Genomic DNA, 23,051 nt, shown 5'->3' with positions numbered 1-23,051 from the left:
TTGCAAGTGTAGCCAAGCCCTTAACTGAATTGTACCTCAAGGATGTCAAATACTTCTGCCCTACCTGGGTTAATGCTTGGATGATTGGCACCTTGGAACTGCAACAGAGAAATCAAATTCCTACACTGATGTTTTTTGAGGAAGCGGGCAGTGGTTCACCACTGCTACAGAAAATTGCTTGGAGACAGCAAGGTAATCCAAGTTAAACTTCACATTAAGATACTGTGATCTTGCTCTTCTGACTTACAAAAGGATAAAATTCTGTTTTAAGTCACTGAAATTTTTACAGCTGTAAGCTATTCTAATGCCTAGCTATCAAGAGTAAAAGCCATTTGGGAAATCTGAACTAGTTTATAGATAGTTTGAACAGTGTGGATCTAAAAGATTTTTTTTTCCTTCTTCCTGTAACTTGATTGTTGTGAGATGTCTTTTGAGCACCTTCTTGGAGAGACTAGTGCCATGCTGAATCCAATATTTATAACATAATGTCATCACATTCTTCTAGTTCATACTGTGTAGGGGATGGGTATGTTAAATTGAAATGGCTTACACAGGTCACCTGGCACCAGTCTCTTTTTGAAATGTTACAAGGGCTATGCATTCAAAACTCTGAATCATCGGAAATTAACTTTTTTTTCATTCAGAATGTTGTATTTAAATGGCCTCTTTCCAAGCAATAGCCTCAAATCTAGGAGATGGTTCATTTTAGCAACAAGAATAAACAAGTTCACTAATTTAGCAGTGCAAAACTTTCAGATGTTGAGGCTTTTTTGTTCTGATTGTGACTATCTGGTATTGTCATGCCGCCAAACAACTGGTTTCTTGGAGACCTTGTTTAGAGGTGCCTTAGGGCTTATCGAAATGAAATTTTTTTGCTCCTGGCAATCTGGGTTGTGTATCTACCTCATATTAGGTTGCCATCCCCTAACTGACCATCTGTACCTGCTGATGCACACTAACAATCTGTTAATGGGCTTTGATCTAATCTTTTTGAAACAAGACCAGATCAAAGAGCATTTAAAGACCCGTTAATGTGAGTCAGCAGCATCCATGTTCAAGTAGAAAAGCCCTCAGATATTCCAATTTTTTTCTCTGAGTGGTTTGGGCAGGAAACTTATCCAGCCATGTTTGTCTACTGAACCCAATGTAGACCTTTTGGTTTACCAGGTAAACATCTAAAAAGTTCTGTTCTGGCATAGTGGTGACATTGATATACTCGCTTGCTGTACTCTGCAGCTGTTCCAGAAAAACTTGTTCCTGTAGTCTGCCCTTAGGTATGTCTCCATATATTTATATATAATTTATCTCATAGAACTGGAAGGAATCTTGAAGAGTCACTAAGTCCAGTCCTCTGCCTTCACAGCAGGACCCATTTTTGCCCCTGCTCCCTAAATGACCCCCTCCAGGATTGAACTCACAACCCTGGATTTAGTAGGCCAGTGCTCAAACCACTGTGCTATCCCTCCCTTGAAGTGAGACCAAACGTTAGTCAATCTGTCTTTCTGGGTAACAGGAAATGTGACTGTATCCTTTCCACACTTCACCCTGGATCATCTTAACCAAATTGCTTCTAGCGCACATTCACTCCAGTAGTTTTCTGACTGGAAGAGAATCATAGCAAATCCTCACTGTTGCACTTGATACCTCTTGCTCTCTGAATTTGAATCTATTTGAAGACATCAGACTGAAGAAATCCACTGATAAGTCTAAAAAATAGACTTGATGTTTTTTCCCCCATCAGGGATATCTGACCTGGTTTGAACATTTTGATAAAGTCTCCAGAAACTCCCAAGAGTGATCGGTGAGTTGGATGCTCAGTTTAACGCACTTTCAAAGGGCCTAATTTTCAGAGAGCAGATTATTCATGACTTTCTGAACATCACACCATTGTAAAAAGATTTGGTAAACTGGGCGTTTAAATAGCGAGGCACCCAAAGTCACTTTTCAGACCCTCTGTAGGGTTGCCAGTTTTGGTTGGGCATATTTCTGGAAGTTTCATCACATAGCAGTCTTTAATGACACATTAATCTTTCATTCCTGGAGACTCCAGGACAGTCCTGGAGGGTTGGCAACCATGCACTCCCAGTATCTGTGTCAGAGCCCAGCCTACCTCTGACAGCCTCCACAAGGGGATCAGAGGTAACCCAGGTTCACCTGGGAGTAGTTAGTTCACTGAATAACTGAAAGGCAGTTAATTAGACAGGGAAAGCAACTGGACTTAATAAAAGGCTAAGGAACTCTGACAGAGCTCCCAAGGAGAAAGGAAGCTCCCAGGAAGCCTGAACTAGGCAAAAGTTCCCCAGCCAGGGAGGCCTGGGAGAGACCTTGAATAAGCAGGGCAAAGTCTGCAGAAGTCTCAAGGCATTGGAGGAGACTGAGGCCTTAAAGTAGAAGGAGCTGTGACTGGAAACTAAGGAGTGGTTTTTGGTGGGTTTTGTTTTGTGTGTTTAAATTTTATTTTGGGATTCTTGCACTTTATCTAGGCTCTGAGGAAAGAGCCTTTTAAACAATTGTACCAGTGCTCTTTTCAGAAGGCTATATTGAAGGGAGGTATACTGCCATAGAGTAGTGTGTTTGACTTCTCTTCCTTGACTTCATTGTTACAGCACGGGGGGAGGAGGGAAACCTGAGGCAGGCTATAACAATGATACTTAATTGCGAGCAGGTACTCAGGAAGCAGCCGTGACCCTTCTATAGCCATCATTTATGATGTACAGTTATTCTGGTGTATCTATGGATCATATGGTAGCATTTTGTTTTTTACTGTCCAAGGGTAAATTGGATACCAGTAAACGTACGTAATAAACACACATGTATGGATGGCTCCTTGTCTAGAGAATGGTTAAAATACCCCTAAATTCAGTTTTGGAACCAAGTTTAGCTAATTGCCCTCATGATGACTAAAGAATGCGACAGAGTTTTCATTGACCACGGTGGGATAGTTGCCCAAGTAAAGATACTCAAATTAGCCCAATTCTGCTATCTTTCCTGGTTTAACCGATTTGGTCCAAGTTTATGTAGTAACAGGATTTTTGCCAGCACAGGGAGCCTCTCTGAAGGGAGAGGGTTACTATTTTACAATTCCAGGTCACAAAACAAAGCATTGTACTGCATGTTTAGAGTTAATTTATGAACAATGTAGGGGATTACTTAGTTTGCAATAGGCTAAGAGAAGCTGAAGTTTGGCTCCTCAAACATTAAGAATGCCCAGATCACTTTTCTGCTGGAGCGGCAAAAGGAAGAACTAGTTTGAAAATGGTCAGATGATAGGTAGACTTTTTGGAATGTATTGTTCCAAAGGGGGGAGACAGTTGGGTTTTTGGCCCACCAGCTTTGACTGTATGTTCCTTTTTAAGTTCAGAGAACCAGCCTTATCTATGAAAATGCATGGTTTCAGTCAGTTACTATTGATTTTATTTTCAGCCTATTTTGTGTTAACTAATGCTAAATAGGTAGGGGAGAGGCTTACAGAGCTGTTTTCAGTGGCTAGCTTATCTGCTGTCTGATAGGCTTCAGACACTTTCCATTCACATGACTCACGCGTTCCTTTGAAAGCCAAACTTTATCAGCATACCCTGTTTTGTCAGCAAAATTCAAGGTTTTAGAACAGTAACTTTGCACTTTTGAGCAACATGCAGGAGACAAGTTCCCTTCCCTCTCCAGTTTAAACTCCCTGCATGTTAGCTGTGGAATGCATATTTTCCACATCTCTTCACTCAGCAAAGTCTCTCTATTACTGAAATGTTCCACTTTGAAACTGAACAGCCATCTGTTTCCAGGAAGCTCTTTGCACAGACTAGCTACTCTAGCAGTTAAAATAACTTTGAAAGTTACTGATATGTACAAAACTTGTTCATGGGCTCATGGAAGGTGCCACTTTTTGGCAGTCATGGAGAGTGGATTCTTTTGTTTCTCAATTTAAACATGTACTGTGCACACATCAGGGCTAGCCCCATTTGCAGGGTATTCAAGGCCATAGGGTACTATGCTTGTTGGAGGGCTAGGGGGAGAGGGTTCTAACGGCAAATGTCTGGTTAGTATGTACAGACACACGTTAAAAGAAACCCCTATCTTGCATTCAAAGTAACATTATGATCCAAAACAAACTCCCCCAGAAGATCAGCCATCTTGAATCTAGTTCTTACTGAGGGGCACTGATGGGAGGGTATATAAATCCAGTGATGGCTACCCGTTTGAGTTCATTGCTGTATAATCACAATTTGTCAGAACAAGACTCTGACATTAAGAAAGCAAAACAACAAATGGAACAGGTAAGATGAACTTGTTTTGTTGGAAATCAGTGTTATGCCATGGAATTCAACCTATAGGCAGGAAACTCCTGTGGGGCAAGTGGAATTTTAAGTTTCCAGTATTGTGGAGCACATGAGATGAGATTAAAGGAAAAGAGCATTCTGACAGCAAAATGTGCTGTGCAATGAGCTCCCATTGGAATGGGTTCCCCATAACCTAATCAGCCTTTTCCATCTGTCTTTTCCCCCCTGCCCACTCCCAACAATGGGCACCTCTTGTAGAATCAGCTTGAGGAGAGGACAGTTTTCACAATTATCTGGGTGCATGTAATTCAGTCTTGCTACTTTGCCTGCCAGAGAGGATGCCAAATGTGTTTGTGGTTTTAGTGGTGTGCAAAACCATTTACTGAGTACCAGTCAGATCTCCTTTCACACCATCTGCTGAATGGTCAAGATGCGTACTTTTAGTCCTTATTGACCTGGGCTGGATTTGAACTGTCCGCCTAGGAGGTAAAGGGTCCATCATCCTATTACTGATTCGCAGAGCCATTAAGTCAGTTTTGAGTGCCAATCGATCCTAGAGCCATCAAGTGCTGCACCAGTCACCCGGTACAAGCTAGGACTCTATATTTTTGTCAGGTGTCAACAGCCTCCAGGCAGCTTGGAATTGCAGGGGTATAGAGAGGGAGAGAGTCAAAGTTTTAAGGCCAGAGGGGACCACCAGATCATCTAGTCTGACTTCCTGTATATTATAGCCCACCACCACATCCAGCACCTGCACACTAAAACCAGCCCATCCACGTCCTCTATTCTAGTGGTCCCCAACATGGTGCCCACTGGTGCCATGGCACCCACGGGGGCATCTTAATATGCCCGTGTCTTGGACCCCAGGAGAGCACCCTCCGAAATGCTACCGAATTTCAGCGGCATTTCGGCGGGGATGCCTCTCGATGTCGCTTGTCGACGGCAAGCGGTGTCAGCGAGAGGCATCCCCACCAAAATTTGGTGGCATTTCAGCGGGTGCTCCACTGCTGCAGTGGTCCTTTCTCTGGCACCTGCCAGGCAAAAAGGTTGGGGACCACTGCTCTATTCCCTGTCTGTTTACTATGCACTGTTTGTGGGGTAGGGAAGACAAGATAATACAGGAACTTCTGCAATGGCTTTATGCCACCCCAGGATCCCCATATGCTGAGTGCTCTCCCTTCTGCCCTGTTTTCTAAGTCTGCACTGGGAGAAGCAGACCTGGCACACTGGAGAACTATGCTTTCAATTCAACTTCAATAATTCTGGTTGATTTCATCAGGCAATGTCAAAGTACTCTCTCATTCTGTACACTGAAGGAACACTGTATTCTCCCCAAACCCTGAGTCTCCCTTTGGCTGTAGAGCTTCTGCCAACTACTTTCCCTGGCTGCCCTATGCCTGGCTCCTTGTCAGTCTTTAAAAGATACAGTACATATAACCCCTGCTGTCCTGAAAACAAAATCCACCTACCCAAGTGGAATCTGTACAAAATTCCTAATCCTAATTTTCTGAAATAGGATTCAGTGCTTTGAAATAAATGGAGTGACGTTTACCTTTTGCCAGATCTAAAGATGTCAGTTTTGCACAGCATGATTCACTTTGAATCTAGAGCCAGCCACTACTGATCCAGATGAAAGGTGCAAGGCTTCACTCAAATCAAGGGCATCACTTACTGAGCAGGAGGAGGGAACCTGCAAAAAGAGGATCTTGTCAGGAATGACTTTTGAAGCTGTTCTCTAAGCTATACTTTCCCACTTCTTGCGAGGAGCTAGCACAAGCATAGAGACTCAACCTAAAAACCCATCAGCTATCAGAAGAGACATAGTGCTTACATGTGATCACTTAGGTTTCCAGGCAGTAGTTGAAACACAATAGAACAAACTGACTAGGTGCTGATGGCTGGCAGAGCTTTGGTATTCCCTGTTGCGGTAGCTATTTTGTGCCTTGCTCTCACTTCAGTGGAGTCTGGGGTAGGAACTGAGAAAATCTAGTTACATTTTTGTATGTGCTCTGTTTCACAAACACAGGTAATATGGAGGGAAATGAAGAGTATAGGATTTAGAGGAATCTTAACCATCTTATTTTTCCATCAAATATGCAGTGAAGAGCGCTCTGCTGTAGAATTTATTTCTGAAGAAAACACTGACTTGTTCACACTTGACAAATTATCTTTCAAAACATCTTTGTTTTGTTCTGCTTTGCACAAATCCACATGCACTGTAACATGGTATCTTCTAATCTAGGGTAGTCCCAGAAAGCCAGCAGGCCATGTCATCAGTTATGTTTTGTTTCCTTCAGATGCATATTCAGTCTCTTCCAATGAAAATGGAGGCAAGTCGGACTCGGTGGCCAACTTGCAGCCTCAGTCGTCCCTTAACTCAATCCAGAGCTCTCCTGGCCCAAAGCGTTCAACCAACACACTGAAAAAATGGCTGACCAGTCCTGTGCGCCGGCTGAACAGTGGGAAGGCTGAGAGTAACATCAAAAAACAGAAGAAAGTGCGAGATGGCAGGAAGAGCTTTGACCTGGGTTCACCGAAGCCTGGAGATGAGACCACTCCTCAAGGGGACAGTGCAGATGAAGTATGTATTTACTGTAATGTAGCTGAGACTGTATCTTGGGCAGAGCATTCAGTGATTGTCTGTCAATTCAAAATAAGGAGTCGACTCGTCTACACGTAGTCAGGAATAACTGTTTCTGAGTAACTGTGTACATACTCTTATTCTGGAATAATGGTGCCTTGTTATTTACTTTCACTTTTAAAAAGTGTGCTAAATTAGGTGGGGGGCTGAATGGGAGTGGTGGTGAACCTCCTTTTGTGCTTACAGGAAAACTACAGTGTGAGTACGAAAGATCTAATATCACTTCAGAAAAACTAAAACAAAATTGATGTATATTGGTGCGATAGATATGATCCTGCCATTTTGAATATCTAGCATTAATTAGAGCTAAGATTTTCAAAATTATTATACATCAGGATGTTTGGTGGTTTGTTTCAATTTAATTGCTAAACAAGATATTCCACTTTAAACTGCACAGTAGTCATTCTTGAGCAATGATTAACAATTTATGCTGATACCTATATTAGTTTTAAACTGAGATTCTTTTCTATTAAAGGAAAACACTAACTTTTGTAAGCCATACCAATATTTTTTGAGGTTAAATATATTTGTCTGTAGCAATAATGGCCATAGTTACCCTGTGTGTCGCTCTGATTAGAATTTGTTACTTCGCAATCCATCTGGTCAGCAGCTCTAGTGTGAAAGCTGAACAGAACATGAAGGTTGCGCTATTTGAATGCATGGGGAGATGCTAAACTCAAAGCTTTACATTACCTTTTATTAGTCTAAATTGGATGTGGCCTTTGTCAGGCATAGCGTAAATAGGAAGATGTTTAAGTGTCTCATTAACTATTATTTAATGGCTTTCAACAACTTGCTTTGGAAGAATATATTGTCCCTGACCTCTCAATAGTGTAAAAAAATACACACACACACCCCCAACGACTTTCCTTTGTCATGGCAGCCAGACTTATCCATAATCCTCCCTGCCCCGTATCAGTGTTGATACAGCTATTGTATTAGAAATGAAGCATAAAGGTAGCTAGCTAGGCTCTGAAGTGGTGTGTTCATATTACCAGCATTTTTTGTGTCTAACAATGATCTTGCTTTCAGAAGAGTAAGAAGGGCTGGGGAGAAGACGAGCCAGATGAAGAATCCCACACACCGCTTCCTCCTCCTATGAAGATTTTTGACAATGACCCTACGCAGGATGAGATGGTAGGAGTTTGCTGGCTAGTTGTGTTCCCCAAATGACCTATGCTTTATTCATTTGACTACTTTATTAATAGTGAATAATTCTTCCAGTATACATGGGTCAGTCAGGTTACCGTGGACAATTTTCTTGTGCGGTTGTTCAGAACCGTTCACTGAATAGCTTTTAAGAAAATGGTGCCTGTTGAGCAATCCAACCTTGTAGTCTTTGCTTTGGTGCATAAGGACAATTCTTCTTTGGTTTGTGGGTTCAGGATGTCTATAACTTTGGAATTTATGTAATAAGTACTCAGGAATATAGATATTCATGTTTCACAAGTGCCCTTGGTATCTGGCAATAGCAATGCATGTGCTGGTTGGTGACTGTTTTGGCCCCAGTGAACAGAGCAGACATATCAAATGCATGAGATCTAGAAAGGAAACTGACTGGGAGTCAGGAGACTTGGGCACTAATCCAAGTCCTGCAGTGTCTTCCTGTGTAACCTCAGGTAAGTCACTTCACTTCTGTGCCTCAGCTTTGCTATCCATGAAATGGGGAGAAAGGTCCTTATGCACCATTCTAAACTGCTTTGGAACTTAGAAATGAAAAGCGCTATACAAGTTCAAAGTAGTAGTTTGTTGGGTCTCTCCAGAGACAGCTGGGAGTACTCTCGCTTCCCTGACACCCCCCTCCTCCAAAAACACAAAAAGAATGCTAACATCTCTTGTTCTGCACTGTAGCAACAACTTAGGTGCTCAAAGTCCTAGGAATCTTCCATTCTTTCCCATGCTTGTGCATCATGCTGGTAGGCTACTTGTCAATAGGCTTTTCTCTTCTATTGTGTTACCTGTATTTCTGCTACTTTTGGGGCTCAGCTTGGGCATCTTTGACTAGACACCTGGACTCTCAGGCACCCAGATTACTGTTTTGGTGCCTGAATGTCCATTTAACCACCCAATGTCGATATTAAGGTGCCTGTGTTTTGGAAAGTAAGCTCTATGGCTTTTTTGGCGGTTTACTTATTGCTTGTGCCGTTTAGCTCCATGTGACAGAGAAGCTGTGGGGGGCATTCTGCTATGATGAATGGCGTAGCGGTGTATAAAATGAATCCTTAGATTATTTCATTTTGCTTTGGAGTGAAGGGAGACTTTAGCCTGTATATTTGATCCATGGATCTGCTTTGTGTTCAGTTAATTGCCCTGGTTGTCGGTCTTCTCTACATATTTTATTTTTTTTCCTTGCTCTGTCAACTCATACAAATCTGTTTTCCTGTTAGATGCCATGATGAAAGAAAGGAAGCAGCTGTTTTAACACTATACTTCCCTCCCCTCAAGATCCAGTTAGTTTCTGTGTGCAAAAATGGGAGAGATCAGGAAGTAGTCCCCAAAACTTGCTGGTTCTGGGGAGGATTATGGCAGGTTAGGAGCTTCAGAAACGGCAGTGAGCAGCAAGTCTCTGCAAGCTAGCCAATGTGTGGACCCCTGGATCAGAGTGATACAGAGTGGATTCAGGGGCACTCCTCATCTGTCAGCTTCTGTTACAACACTGGGTGGTGGCAGCAAGATGGGCAGACAGCAGCTGGGAGTCATGGACTCTTGACTCTATGTATTGCATGTACTGCTGGCTGGCTGGAGAGGGGATGTGGGGAGCAAAGCTTTGGATCCATACCAGTATGGTGTTAGTCTGATTCCTGGCTGGTAGCCTGCAGAATTTAGATTTTGTTTTTAATCTGTCTCATGCCTCTGGTCACCACTTCTGATGTTTAACATGCCAGGAGATTTGAGTGTCTATGGTACATGCGTGATCCTCTAACACTCAATACCGATGAACTAATCAGTTTTCTTCTCCATACAGATAAACTTTACGGAGCCTTTTGGCATCCTGATTACTTCCCCCATCCCAGAGGAGAATAACTGTCAGACTTGGCTTATATTCTAACTTTTGGGCATGGATCCAGAACTAGGTGTTTTTAAAATGCAGGTTGGGGTGTGAGTTGATGCACTCACTTTCAAACATTCATCCTTATGTAAACAGCCTGGTATGGGCCTTCTCCACTCACTTGAAACTGTGCCTCTGACTTGCCTGACAAAGATGACTTTACTCAGGACCTCAATGCAGTCTTTTATGAGAGGAAGGATGGTCTGGTGGATAGAATGCTAATGTGGAACTTGGGAGACTTGGATTCAATTCCTTGCTCCTCCACAGACTTCTTGAGCAAATTGCTTAGACTCTGTGCCTCAGTTGTCCATCTGTAAAATGAGAAGAATAATACTTCCCTATTAGAGCTGGCCACACTTATTCTTAACGAATAGCAAACTTGCCAAACACCACACTTTTCAGGGCATCACAGCTAGTTTGTAAATTCAATGAAGAGTTTCAGCCAAAAAATTGAGGGGGATGGAAGGGAAAAGCTTCAGATATATCAAAACAAAATGTATTGATTTTGAAAGAGTATTCTCAAATTAACACTTCATTTTAAAATGATGATATTCAAACATTTTATTCAATTAAACAAATTCTTTCCTTTTGGTTTTGCAAGGAAAAATTTTTTTAAAATGTTTTTGGGTTAAAAAGAACAGATTTTTTTCTTTAACTTTTTTGGTTTGGCTGGAGGAACAGTCAGTGACTAGTGCCATTCTGTTCCCTATCTAACTGGAATATTGAGAGTCTGCACATGCTGATTTGTGAGGCCCTTGTCTACCAAAATAATGAGGAACACCGCTTGAAAGTGGTGGTTGAATTCCCCCATATGCATTTGTCCCTATAAACACCCACTGTAGTTAAAGAGAAACTAGTTTAGTTTACTTTTAATTTGCAGCTGGAAGACTTGTGCATTTAATTTTTTTATTCCACATCAAAACTTTCTTATGAAACCATTTAAAAGTTCCAGTACTGACACACATTCTCCTCCCTCCCACCCCCATGCTACATCTTTCCCTCTTCCCCCTAGCTTTGGCTTCTCTCCCCTCCCCCCCACAATGGTTTGACGATCAAAATAGTGTAAATGCAAAACACATAAGTGCTCAATATTAAGCATCTAAATCACTATTGAGGTACCTATGTTGCTGACTTATTTCAACTAGTGTTGAGTGGGAGGTATGGCATTGAGCACCTCCTGATAATCAGATCCATTTACTTAGGCATCTACATTTGAAAATGGTGGCTTAAACATCCAGCTATTTTCTCTCTTCAGAACTCTGCTTGTCAGTCTTGTTTTTGCTAGAGATGCCTCTCCTGCTGCAATAGCTGCATGTAATCTTGAAAAAGAATTTAAAGATTACATTCTGGTTCAGAAGCTAATTCCTCTGTTGAATGGTAAATTAACAACCTGATTATCTGTTACTTTTTGTTTTAATTAGAGCTGTTAATTAGATGCAAAATTACAAAAGAAACTGGCAATATGTTGGCATTTTCTGAACTGCCTCAAGAAAAGTGAGTAGGATGAGTCTGCTCTGCCCCTTTTCCCTGCTGCTGTATCATTCAACAGTAGGAAGCAGTCCCCTGTCAATTTGCTGACCAACACAATAGTCTGTCTGATGAGATGGCCACATGCCTAATCTCCAGTGTCACTTTTCTCTTGGGTCTCATTCACCAACGCTTCTAATGAGTGCACACTGGAGATTAAGAACTTGAATAGTGACTTAATTGAAGCAATACCCTTCTTTCTTCCCCCCCCCCCCCCCAAAAAGCTGCAACCCTTCACTAAGTGGCTGAGGAGATAAATAAGCCTTTTATAATTCTTATGGGAGAGACTGTAAAGGCAGTTGAATCTTTATAGCTGGCTGCCATTAAAGCATGCACATTGCACAGAGCCTATTATCAAGGGGCACAGAGATGCAGTCATCACTTGTCATCTTCAGTACAGGATAAATGTATTTTCAGATGAGCTAGTATAGATCTCTTCTATCCACCTGACTCTTCTCACATAGGCAAGTTTGTCTTCAGGGTGCTGGAGGTTCATAGCACTTATTGATTGTGCTCAATTATGGGTGCTCATCACGATTGACAATTAGAGCACTTTTAAAAAAAAAAAAAAAAGTGCAGATGCTAAATACAGAGTTAGGTGCTGAACTTCGGGAACCCAAGTTAAAAAATGATAGCTTTGTATTTGTCTTACAAAACCCTAACACCTGTAGAGAGAGTTCTTTGAATATAGGGGTGTGTTTTTAAAGCACTTTTCCTTTCATAGGCCTGGTCCCAAGTAGTAGCACCTTACAGGTATTCCTATATCGGTATACTGTACTGTCAGAGCACCCCTAGTGTGGACCTGGCTTATGCTGGCAAAGGTTACCTGCCCTTTCTTTTTAACCTTCTTCCCCCGCCCCCACACCTGAGCAGAACAAGCTGTTGGTCCAGCTTTGCCAATATAACTAAATCTATGCTGGGGGCTTTTGCTGGCGGAGGTGATGCATAACCACTGAGAGTGGGGAGGGCCCACACTTTAAAGGTTTGGGGGGCACATGATTGCACCATATGTTGCACCCAGCAGAAATTTGGGATGGGGGGTATACACATTGCCTCAGTTTGCTGGCATAGCTATGTTGGTCAGAGATTGCATTTGTTCACATCCCTGACAGCTGTGCCTGCAGAACCTGTAGTACAGACCTGGCCATAGTTTTAAAATAAAAACTCTTTGCAACCCAAATGTTGCAGAAGAGTGCTAATGTATGAGAACCAGCAAGTGAAACTGACTAAATTCCTTGCCCAAGTTGTTGACTTTGCCTTAGTTTTTGGATGCTCAACACAAGATACCTGATGCCTGACTTATTTATGTTTTCCCAAGGAGTGCTGATCACATTTACTTCTTGAAAACGTTTAACCCTGTGTGCCTTCACTTTCCCACTTGTAAAATCAAGGGAATAGTATTGTCTACCTTTGGGTAAGCAAGATCAGTTTGTAATGTCTGTAAAACTATTGAGATCCTTAAAAGGAAGGAACTGAATTTTAAAGTGTTCATTATAATCCTACCCGTGACTTGCAACATGGGTAAGGAAACTTGCTTTTTTAAGTTATAGGGTGACCATATGTCCTGTTTTGGCTGGGACTGTCCCTTTTTTCTTTTCTTTTCTTTTTTTTTTTTTTTAAAGCCCTGTCCTGGCTATTGTTGTCTTATTTTATTATGAAAGTGGGCATTTATCAAGTTGGCATGAACAATTGGGACAAATGCCCACTTCTGCTCCCCAAAAAGGGAGAGGGGTGCAGAGGAAAATGGGGAGGGAGGTGAGTGGTAATGCCTGCCTTACGCAGAGGGGGAGGCAGGGCTTGAGCAAGCAGCAACAGCAGCCCCAGTTTCGCATGGGGACAGGGGCAGGGCGAATGAGTTGCCCCAGTCCTAGGGGGAAGGTCGGGCCAGCCTGCACAATGTCCCCGTTTTCCTTTGGGAAATATGGTCGCCCTTTTCACCTGTTCTTAGCAACTAATTTTTTAATCCTACACAGAAATGCCACCCAGAATTCCAGTGCTAATTCTGTGCTTTGCTAGTCTGGTGATAGTCAGCCACCTGACACCGTGCATGTGATCCTCACGCGCCCATGTGCTTCCTGCTTGAGTCCCTAACATTACCTCGCTGACTGCTGGTTTGGTCACTTTCCTAACCCCTTCTCATCCTGCTAACCTGCTTTTCCTTTGCGACTGGTGTCTTGCAGTCCTCTTCTTTGCTAGCTGCTCGTCAGAGCTCCTCTGATGTCCCAACTGCTGCGGATCTTGTCAGTGCAATAGAAAAGTTGGTCAAAAGTAAGCTGGTAAGTGTAGTAGTGTCTTGGAAATTATGTATAGAGTAGGCATAACTTGTGTCTATAGCATGAGTTCAACAGCCTGCTTTATTTCCTTGCTCGTTTGCACCTGCTGCATTTTTATTAACCTTTAGGCTCTCCGGTTCAGTGTAGGAGTTTAATAGTTGTTACTCCACAACTAAAATTAACTGCAGTTGCAAGCTTCTGTGCAGATGTTGCACCAAAGTCAATGTTAAATTTTCAAAGCATTGTGTAGCCTTTGAACTGTGTGATACCGGTGAATTTCATATATTCATGTCTAAGAGCCATTCCTCGGGACAGACAAACATTTTGCATATTTTAAAGGCAGGGCCTTATTTATCATATGGTAACTTTTTTTTTTTTTTTTTTACCATGAGAGTTTAGCTATGAAGCAGCTGTCTGTTGCTTGACCTAAGTATCTCTGAAAATTTTAATGAATCTAAATAGCAAAATTGTTTAACCTCTTAATGTATAATAGTTGTGAGGAACCTTATTGAAATTAAAGCACGACCTGTGTCACTTTCTCTTCTTTTTTTTTTTTTTAAATTCTCATTTTTGTTCTGATCTCTACAATGGTGAAAACACCATAAATCCTCTGGCTTTAGTCTGTTCTAGATTTTACTGTAATGCGTTTGCAATTTACAATCTCCTTTCTATTGGGCAGTTGCTTATGGTCTGGGAGGAATGATTTTGGCTTCCTTTAATTGTTCCTTGAAACAATCCTCTATAGGGTAAAACATCCCTGGGCCTGTAAACTTGGGCAATTGCTACAGCTTAAACAAGTTTTGCTCAATGAAAAAGTCAGAATTGAGGCAGACCTATGCTGAGCCTGTGAAGGTTCATTTTCTTGCACTCATTTTAAGGGTGAAGAGAATAATAAAACAAGCGGTGCTGGAATTCCTATGAATCTGTGGAACCAGCTTTATCTGGCAAAGTGATTCCACAATAGAAGTAGTAATTTGTTTCCTTCAAATGCTGAACTTCACCCTCATCCAAGAGCATACAACCCTGAGGACAATACTTTCCCCAACCAGATACTCTCTCTCTGTGTGCTGAAATCTCAGACTAGAAAGCATTGAAACCAAACAGGTATTTCAGAATGAAATAGGCTTGTTGTGACTAGAGAAGGGGAACTTCTAGAAATTTAACAGCTACTGAATAGGTTTAAATTACTAGCTGATTAACAGAGTTAACATGCACTTTTTATGTATGAGGTTTTCATAGCAGGATACCTATTCTCTCTCTTCTCTACTTCCCTCTCCCCCCCCCCCCCATAGTGAAATCAGTAATATTTAGTGGGTTTCAGACCAGTGTCTCAGTTTTTTGTATGTTACTTTACTGGAAGTTTCATTGAATCTTCCACAGAACAACATTCTAAATGCTTGTAGCCTAATTCTATCATATTTTGGAGGGCCATGGGATTTTTCTCTTTCAAGATCGCTCTGAATAATTTTGAGATGCTTATTTTAGCATAACCAACATTTTCCTCCTGTGCTTAATGGTGTATGCTTTCTGCTGTGCTGCAGTGAATCAGACTATAGGTTTCAGGTTTTTTTTTCTTTTTTTCTATATCCACTTGAAATATAACCAAACCTCTGAGGCGGGGCAGTAGGGGACATAACTGAACATTTAGTCTGTTCTCAGTTTCCACTACTCACGATTGCCGAGGTGATTATTGCAACAGAAGGTAACTCTAGCCTTGTAGCTCAAGGATAACATTTGTTCTATAATGCTTTGGTTTTTAGACCCTAGAAGGAGGAACTTATCGAGGAAGCTTAAAAGATGGCACTGGGTGTTTAAATGACGGGATGACGCCTTCAACTCCCCCAAGAAACCTTGAAGAGGAACAAAAAGCCAAAGCAATGAGAGGCAGGATGTAAGTTATCAAGCTGTTTTTTATTTCTCAAATACACCCTATAGAAGTGTGCACAGCTATAAATTAGGGAGACACTGCTCTGGTGAAGAATGCACAGGACTGGTACTCTGAAGGATGGATTTCTATTCTCTATGCCTGTCTGGTTTTCTTTCTATTAAAAAAAAAAAAAAATATATTAGAGATCAGTACCTTTTCCTGTACTGCAGGGAAGAAGGGGAAATGGTGCATCTTTATTGTAGAATAGCTAAAGTTACCAGTAAGTACCATTATCAATCCTGCTCTAAAATCCTAGTGGAGACAAGGCTCTGTAGCTTAACTAAAAGGTAAACTAGGCGAAGTGACTGCCCAGGCAGGGCAGTAAAGTATTAACCTCACTCAGCCACTTCAGGTAGAAACTTCAGGTACTTTTGTCTCTGCTAGGATTTTACAGGGAGATAATTATTGCGCAGTAATTAATCTCGTGAAAAGGGGGATCCCCCTTTTTTAGCATTGACATCAAAGCCTTATTCTGTAAAGCTCCATATACATGCTGAGGGGGTGGTGGCTAGTTTAGATAAATCTTCATTTTTATCTATACAGTACCAGAAATGTGTGATTTACAGACAAGAGAACACTCCTGCCCTGACTGTGCTTATCTGAAATTTAAGACATGCCTTACAGTATGTTTATCAGGAGGTAAGGTTGAGAAACCCAGTGAGGGTTGGGGAAGGGAAGTCAAGGGTTAGAACAATAAGATCACATGGCTGCTTTGATTATGAAACCTTGCAGTGTGAGCACTATTAACATAGCTCTTTAGACTTGGAGGGGGAAAGCTAGGATGTATAGGCCTCATGGAGGTGTTTAAGGAGTGAGTCAGTGGAGGAATAGGAGACTGGCTTGGGTAAGGGCCTAGGCGTAGAAAGGAAACGAGACAGGTGGAAGATGTAGTTGAGAGAGGCTAGCAGGAGCAAAGTGGCATAGGGATTTGAAAGCTGGTATAAGTCCCTTGAATTTCTTGCAGAAGCCAGAGAAGCAATTTTGTGAGGAGCTTGCTGTAGTCATCGTAGCAGACAAAGCGTGATTCTTTTTTTTTCAGATGCGTTTTTGAATGGATTAGAGAGGCAGGTTGGATGAGATCAGCACCCAGCTTTACCTGTAGAGAACTCCTCTGAGAGAGGAACTCTTATCTTTCTCCTAAGATTGCCCCATATTGCACATACTTGGTTTCAGTATCGGTCTGGTTAACGAATTGCTAGTTTACCATTACAAGTTTATCTTAACCTTCCACTACAGAGAAACTTGCCATTGCATACGTAAGTATATATGTGGCCTTTTGAAATGCAGAAAGAGCTTTGGCAGCTGTGCACTGCATGTATTTTTGTGTCTTTCAGTCCAAATAATTCCCCTTACTCCAGGATGTTTAGAAACAGCTGCTAGTGGCTTTCAGGATCAGTCAGCTTTTCTCTCCTTCGGCTCTTTTTAGTTTCTGTGGTCTGCATCTGGTGCCACTTGGTTTCTTGTTTTTAATAACACTAAGGAGCTCCAAATCCAAACTCAAATTATGACCCTTATTTCCCAGTAAACAAACAATAGATTACTTGCAAAATCTTATCCATAGGTGGTAATCTCCTGTGTGTACACATGCATGTGTGCTTTCATCTTTAATCTCTGTGCTGAGAGCCGCTTGTGACAGGTTCCCCTTTGGGCACCACCTAGAACTGGGGTACCACTGAGCCCACCAGCCTGGGCTCCCTTTTTTACACTGCGCTGCTGTGACAAGCTACAAAGCCTTCCAGCCTACGAATACCTATGGGTAGGGACACACCTAGCTGCACTTACAGGCAGACTCTCTGTCCAGCCCCTGCATGGGAAAGCTACTCCCAGCTTCTTAGGCACGCATCCCTTCTGGAGTATAAACCCAAAATTATACTGTCTTGTGCTGCACAGGGAACTGCACAGTGTAAGCTCATAAAATCCTCCCACACACACACAATGTGGAGAGGAATATGCACGAGCCTTTTGCCCTTGAGTTATGATTCTCCCACACTCTTTTAGATAAAGCAAAAATAAGTTAATCATTTTAAAATCTTTTTATAGTTTAATCTTTTATAGCAAACAAATCAAAGCAGATTGTCTTGCATTTTTGTTTATTTGCTAACTAAACTTTATATCCAATCTAAGTATATTAATAGCAGATTCTCACCTTAAGAGATGATACAAGCAGGATGCAGATTCTTAAGAGGCAAGCTGCACTTCAGTCTGAAATCCCCTGTGATCTAGACAGTGTCTTGTCTAATGGGTGTTACCCAGGTGTAACTATATTTAAAATACAGATACATAGTCAATATTCATAACTTCAGATACAAAAATGATACATGCATACAAATAGAATAATCATTCAGCAAATCATAACCTCTTCAGTGATCTCGCATCTGACTTACCTTGCATAAAATACCTTCTCAGTGTTCCCTTTTAAGTTTTTACATCCCATGTGAGGAATTAATTTTATGTGCACCAATATGGAGGTGGTGTGTGGAGGGGTCGGGTTCAGAGGTTTGGCTTGTGGGTAGGTAGGGGGTGGCCTCAGGGCTCGAGCAGAGGGGTAAGATGAAGGGGGTGTGGGCTCAGGGGTGGGGCTGTGAATGAGGGGGTTCAGGATACAGGAGAGGGCAGGGGGTTGGAGTGTGGGAGAGCGAGGACTTAGGGCTGGGGCTACAGCTGGGAATAAGGGATTTGGGGTGCAGGCTGCCCTAGGGCTATGATGGGGGTGGGGAGAGAGCGCGCACACACGCACCCCTGCTCTCTCTCACTGCAGCAGCTACAGGACCAGGGGAGAAGCCTCTCCCTACCAGCAGCAGCTCCGAAACCCCCATCTCTCAGAATTTGCTACCCCTGTACCACTAAGATACCAAATTCTGCTGGGCAAGAAAAGGCGGCCATCCTTACATGGCGGTAACTGCTCCTGGTGGGAAAATGTGGCAGCAGCTCCAAGGAAGAGGCACCTCTCCCTGCCGGCAGCCATTCATGCCCCAATTTCCTCCCCTCTACTCTCCAGGCCCCTGTGGCTGCGTGCCTGCACAGCCCTTTTATAGCCTGCTATGCAGCTTAGAGGGAACTTAACTTATAATGTCATAATAATATCACTAAAGAACATGGGGTGCTGTCACACCCCTGTTCCAGCAGATATTGCTGAAGTATTTCTACCAGATTAAAGGGATATTTTCTGATTGCTGTGATATACCTGTGAGTAAATTTTGAGGGAGTTGTCAATATATACAAATACTTACGTTTATTTTAAAGTGATGAAATGGTCCACATCCACTTGACACCTCCAATACCATGTAGAAGAAAATACCTTCTATAACAAAAATGCAGGTATTCCCACAATTACATCATTGTAAATGACTTCATTTTTGCTAACCTACTGTAAACACAGGTAAGGAAACTTGTTCTCTGGCAGTGTCCCTCTTTTTTAAAATAAATAAATAAAAATAAATCTGTAATTTGGAAGTAGTAATTACATGTGTCATACACAGTAAAACAATGGATAGAAAAGTATCAAGTGACGTTCAACACAAATGTCTATTTCAAATGATGTGGGTAGAGGGAAGCCATATGGTCTTCTGTAGTAGTGAGTGTAATTTAAACAATGTAGATGCTGAATTAAGATCCTGAAGCAAGAATACATGTACCCTTTTGCTTTGTATCTCTGTTGACAAAACTGATCCTGCACCCTCGTTCATTAGAGGTTGCTACAGTTCATCCTGAAGGTTGCTTAAATTCTAGCCCTCAGACCCCTATGAACATTGCGGCACTGGCACCATTGGTGTTTGTGATTTTGATCTCATGGATGCTTAAGGCCAAATTCTGCCCATATTAATGAATATAAGTGTACATGGAGAGGAGAAGTGTTCTTGAGAGAACAGGGAGCGACTCTTCCCTCAACACCCAGAATTCCTGGATAGCAACAGGACAGGAGTCCTACCTAGTGATAAGTGCAGGGTTTCCCTCTCAGTTAGTAAATCTGTTGGTATGTCCATGCCAAAGGAGGTGTAACACATTCCTTATAGGGACATGTAGGTCAGCCAGGGGAATAGCAGCATGGGGCATGTGCTTGCCCAGGGACACCTGCTACTGCCTTATAAAGGAGTGGCAGTTTGCCCACCATGTGTTTATTACACACATATGGAACTTGGCAGAGTGGTTCTTGGTGCAGCTGGCATTTCCACTGCCACTTCATGGCTCCTGCCCAAAAGGGCTGGATTTTGCTGTTAAATAAACAAGAAGGAGAGGGTCTACAGAAAAGTTTCCTCTCTGCTTTGCCTAAACAGGATGAGTGAGTGCTACCAACATTGCCATCACACTGTGTGACAACCTTCCTATGTCTCACAGATGTTCTGTACCTCACATCACTATGGTATTGTCTTAATGTTTCATCTTAGTTTATGATGTTTTTGGAGGCAGGGAAGTTTTTTCCATGTGAAATGGCACATGGTGGCATCATTGCTGTTTCATCTCAGTAGTTTGTAGAGGATACCAACAGCTGTTCTGTTACAAGACAAGCTCAGAATGACTTCACCCACCTGTTAAGTCTGGCTCACAGCATCAGTTCAGTTAGGGCTTAGTCTTATAAAATAATTTTGGCATTTTAACCAATCACCATACATGTCTTGTCTTCAGAATTCTTGCTAGCCCACATGATCTCAGTTTTCTTTTCAGAATAGTTATCATTAGACCTCTTTTCTGTATGTCTTTACCAAGGCTTCCATATCGCACAGTGTCTACAGAGCTGTCATTTCAAGTGGGTTACTGTTGATTGATGTATACAGTGTGACACCAGGCATGAAAGCATTCCTCTACCTTGTTAGTCTCATTATTGAATTTGCACTTGAATGGAATTTAGTTCATAGTTCTAAATAACTTTCTCTCTGTAATTGAGAGGGAGACTGTCTGTAGTAAGACAGATATAACTCTCTTGAAATTGTCCTGTAGCGAAAACAGTATGTGACTGATAGATACGTGTTTTGTGTGCATTGAAGCTTCCTTTGATGACTGTTACCCAGGATTACTGGCTTTGAAATAAGCATAAAAGCTTTGACTGCCACACCTGCATTATTTACTATAAGAGATCAGTCCTTTGGAAAAGAAATGGGATTCATTCTCCTAGCATTGAGTCTTAAGTGAAAATTAAAGACCAATTTCTTTAAGCCTATGCAAAGCCAGAATAAATGAACTTTACTCATGGGAGGGATCTCTAGGGGCTAGGGGAACAAAATACTCCTGTCACAAGGTTTTAAAGTATCTGAACAGAGATTCAATGGCTACTGCTGTAGTATCTCTTCTATGCACCCTCTCTCATATGTGGAGTTGGGGTTGCTTGGACAAGGGTCTAGTTCTTTGGGTGGTGCGCATATCATCTTAAACATGAATGTAGCCAGTGTACTGGAGCTGGAAAGGTGTGGGGTTTGTTTTTGTTGTGCAGCCATACCCATTGGGTTGGTGTACATACCCCGTCTCTCCTCATTGCCCTTCCTGAGGCTATATAAGGGCAGCACCACCCATCCCTTTCAGTTCCTTCTCACTACCCGTGGCCTGAGCCGGTGCTACCTGTGAAGTTTCCTCCCCCACCCCTTTTTTTCCCTGCAGTTAGCTCTCTACCTTCATTATAAATAGTCAGCCATCATAATCTCAGCACGTTTACATTGCCGAAGACCAGGCCTGCTCCAGTACCTACTTTGCTGCCCACACTGGACTATAGAAGTTGGTTGCCTAGTGGCCCCATCAGGTTTGGCACTTCCAATTTCTGTGACCTAATCAGGTGACTTGAGATCTGGTTTGGAACCATACAGCACTTCACTGTCCCCTCCTAATTATAGTCAGAGTCCTCTAGACCACCTCCATTAGGAGAGCATTGTAGCAAGAGCATGACCAGTCAAAAAGTAGAGACAGATTGTCGTGGCCTAGAATTTACTGGCCCCCCATGCCTTCTGCTCTCCCCCAGTGGCTGAACCCTTGGAGCATTTGTTTCCCCCCAGGCAGTGCTCACTGAACCTGTCAGGGGGAAGGTCACTAGGCCATCCAGCAAGGCAGCTTTCGGAGCCTCCTAGATTGAATAATATCTGCATGTGCTTTCCTCTTGAGCAGCCAGTGCTATGAGGCCACCCATTGCAGGAGGAGCAAATTGCTTTTTCCCCCTTCTCCCACCCCCAACCCCTCAGGAGGATCACTTTGCTCCTGTTCACCTGTCCCTCTCCTCATAGGTGCCAACTTCCTCTGTTCCTGGAGGGTGCTTGATCCCCACTCTGCTTCAGGCCCTGCTCCCACTCCACCCTGCCTTCCCCAAGCCCCACCTCACCCTGCCTCTTCCTTCTCCCCCGCCCCCCACCTGCCAGCATCTCCTACATGCCACTGAACAGTGTGTGAGGCATGGGGAGGGAGGGGCAAATGCTGATCGGTGGTGGGCAGGAGACTGCTGGTGGGTCGGAAGTGCAGGGGAAGGGAGGTGCTGATCTGTGGAGCTGCCAGTGAGTGCTAAGCACTCACTATCTTTTTCCTGTGTATGCTTCATCCGTGGAGTCTGCACCTGTGTTTCTCACCTGAAAACCTGATGATGCCATACTCCTCTGGTCTCTGAGGGCTTCAGGCTCTCAAGACCCACTGAGGAGAATGGTGCCAGTTTTAAGCATAGAAGTTGAGCTTGTACAAGAGAAACACTCACAAGCTTTGTATTCATTTTCCAGTTGTCTTCCCCGGGAGGGGAGCCCTCTTGATTAATGACACTCTTCTAGAGCTAGCAAAGACTTTATGGCACATGCCAGCTTTTTTAAGCTCTCACAGCTGAGCTCACAGACAAACGTTATCGTGTCCTGTTGCAAGACTTTGCATGCTTTTTCTTCTCTTCCTGCTCCAAATTTCTTGGTGGTTACAGCTGCCAATGAGAGATCATGTCCAGGAAGACTTAAATCAACCCTCAGTGAAAAAGGGCCAAATTGTTTGGGAGAAAAATGTATTCCACATCCTCTCTCCAGATGCACATAGCAAACCAGCAGATGCTGTTAGTGAAATACAGCTTTGTAAACAGGGATGTGATGTCTGGGTTTACTGACCACCTTCTGGAGGATGCATAGGAGGAGTTCAGGGCATTACTTGAAGGCTGCATCATAGGCAAAACATCCCTCCTGTTTGTATTTGATGCAGTGGACACTTCTTTTAGGATGATAATGGCCTCTGCAATAGCAGTGAGGAAAGCCATTGAATCATAGAATATCAGGGTTGGAAGGGACCTCTGGAGGTCATCTAGTCCAACCCCCTGCTCAAAGCAGGACCAATTCCCAACTAAATCATCCCAGCCAGGGCTTTATCAAGCCTGACCTTAAACACCTCTAAGGAAGGAGATTCCATGACCTCCCTAGGTAAC

The 23,051-nt window shown here is 42.7% G+C and overlaps 1 protein-coding gene across 10 annotated transcripts in view; it reads left to right on the top strand.

The window, feature by feature from the left end:
* The window catches only part of KALRN (kalirin RhoGEF kinase), an 833,042-nt gene that overhangs the window by 736,942 nt on the left and 73,049 nt on the right, over positions 1-23,051 (top strand). For 4 of the 10 annotated variants that reach the window (XM_075070292.1, XM_075070291.1, XM_075070288.1 and 1 more), the window contains 4 exons: positions 6,572-6,855; positions 7,948-8,052; positions 13,672-13,767; positions 15,525-15,655. In XM_075070292.1, the coding sequence (XP_074926393.1) occupies positions 6,572-6,855; positions 7,948-8,052; positions 13,672-13,767; positions 15,525-15,655 (616 nt within the window). The remainder of the gene's footprint in view (positions 1-6,571; positions 6,856-7,947; positions 8,053-13,671; positions 13,768-15,524; positions 15,656-23,051) is intronic. The other 6 variants (XM_075070290.1, XM_075070293.1, XM_032777213.2 and 3 more) reach the window with 3 other exon arrangements.

This window comes from Chelonoidis abingdonii, chromosome 10 (genome assembly GCF_003597395.2).
Source record: "Chelonoidis abingdonii isolate Lonesome George chromosome 10, CheloAbing_2.0, whole genome shotgun sequence".
In the NCBI taxonomy this organism is placed as follows: Eukaryota; Metazoa; Chordata; order Testudines; family Testudinidae; genus Chelonoidis; species Chelonoidis abingdonii.
This window is presented reverse-complemented; position numbering and strand designations above follow the sequence as displayed.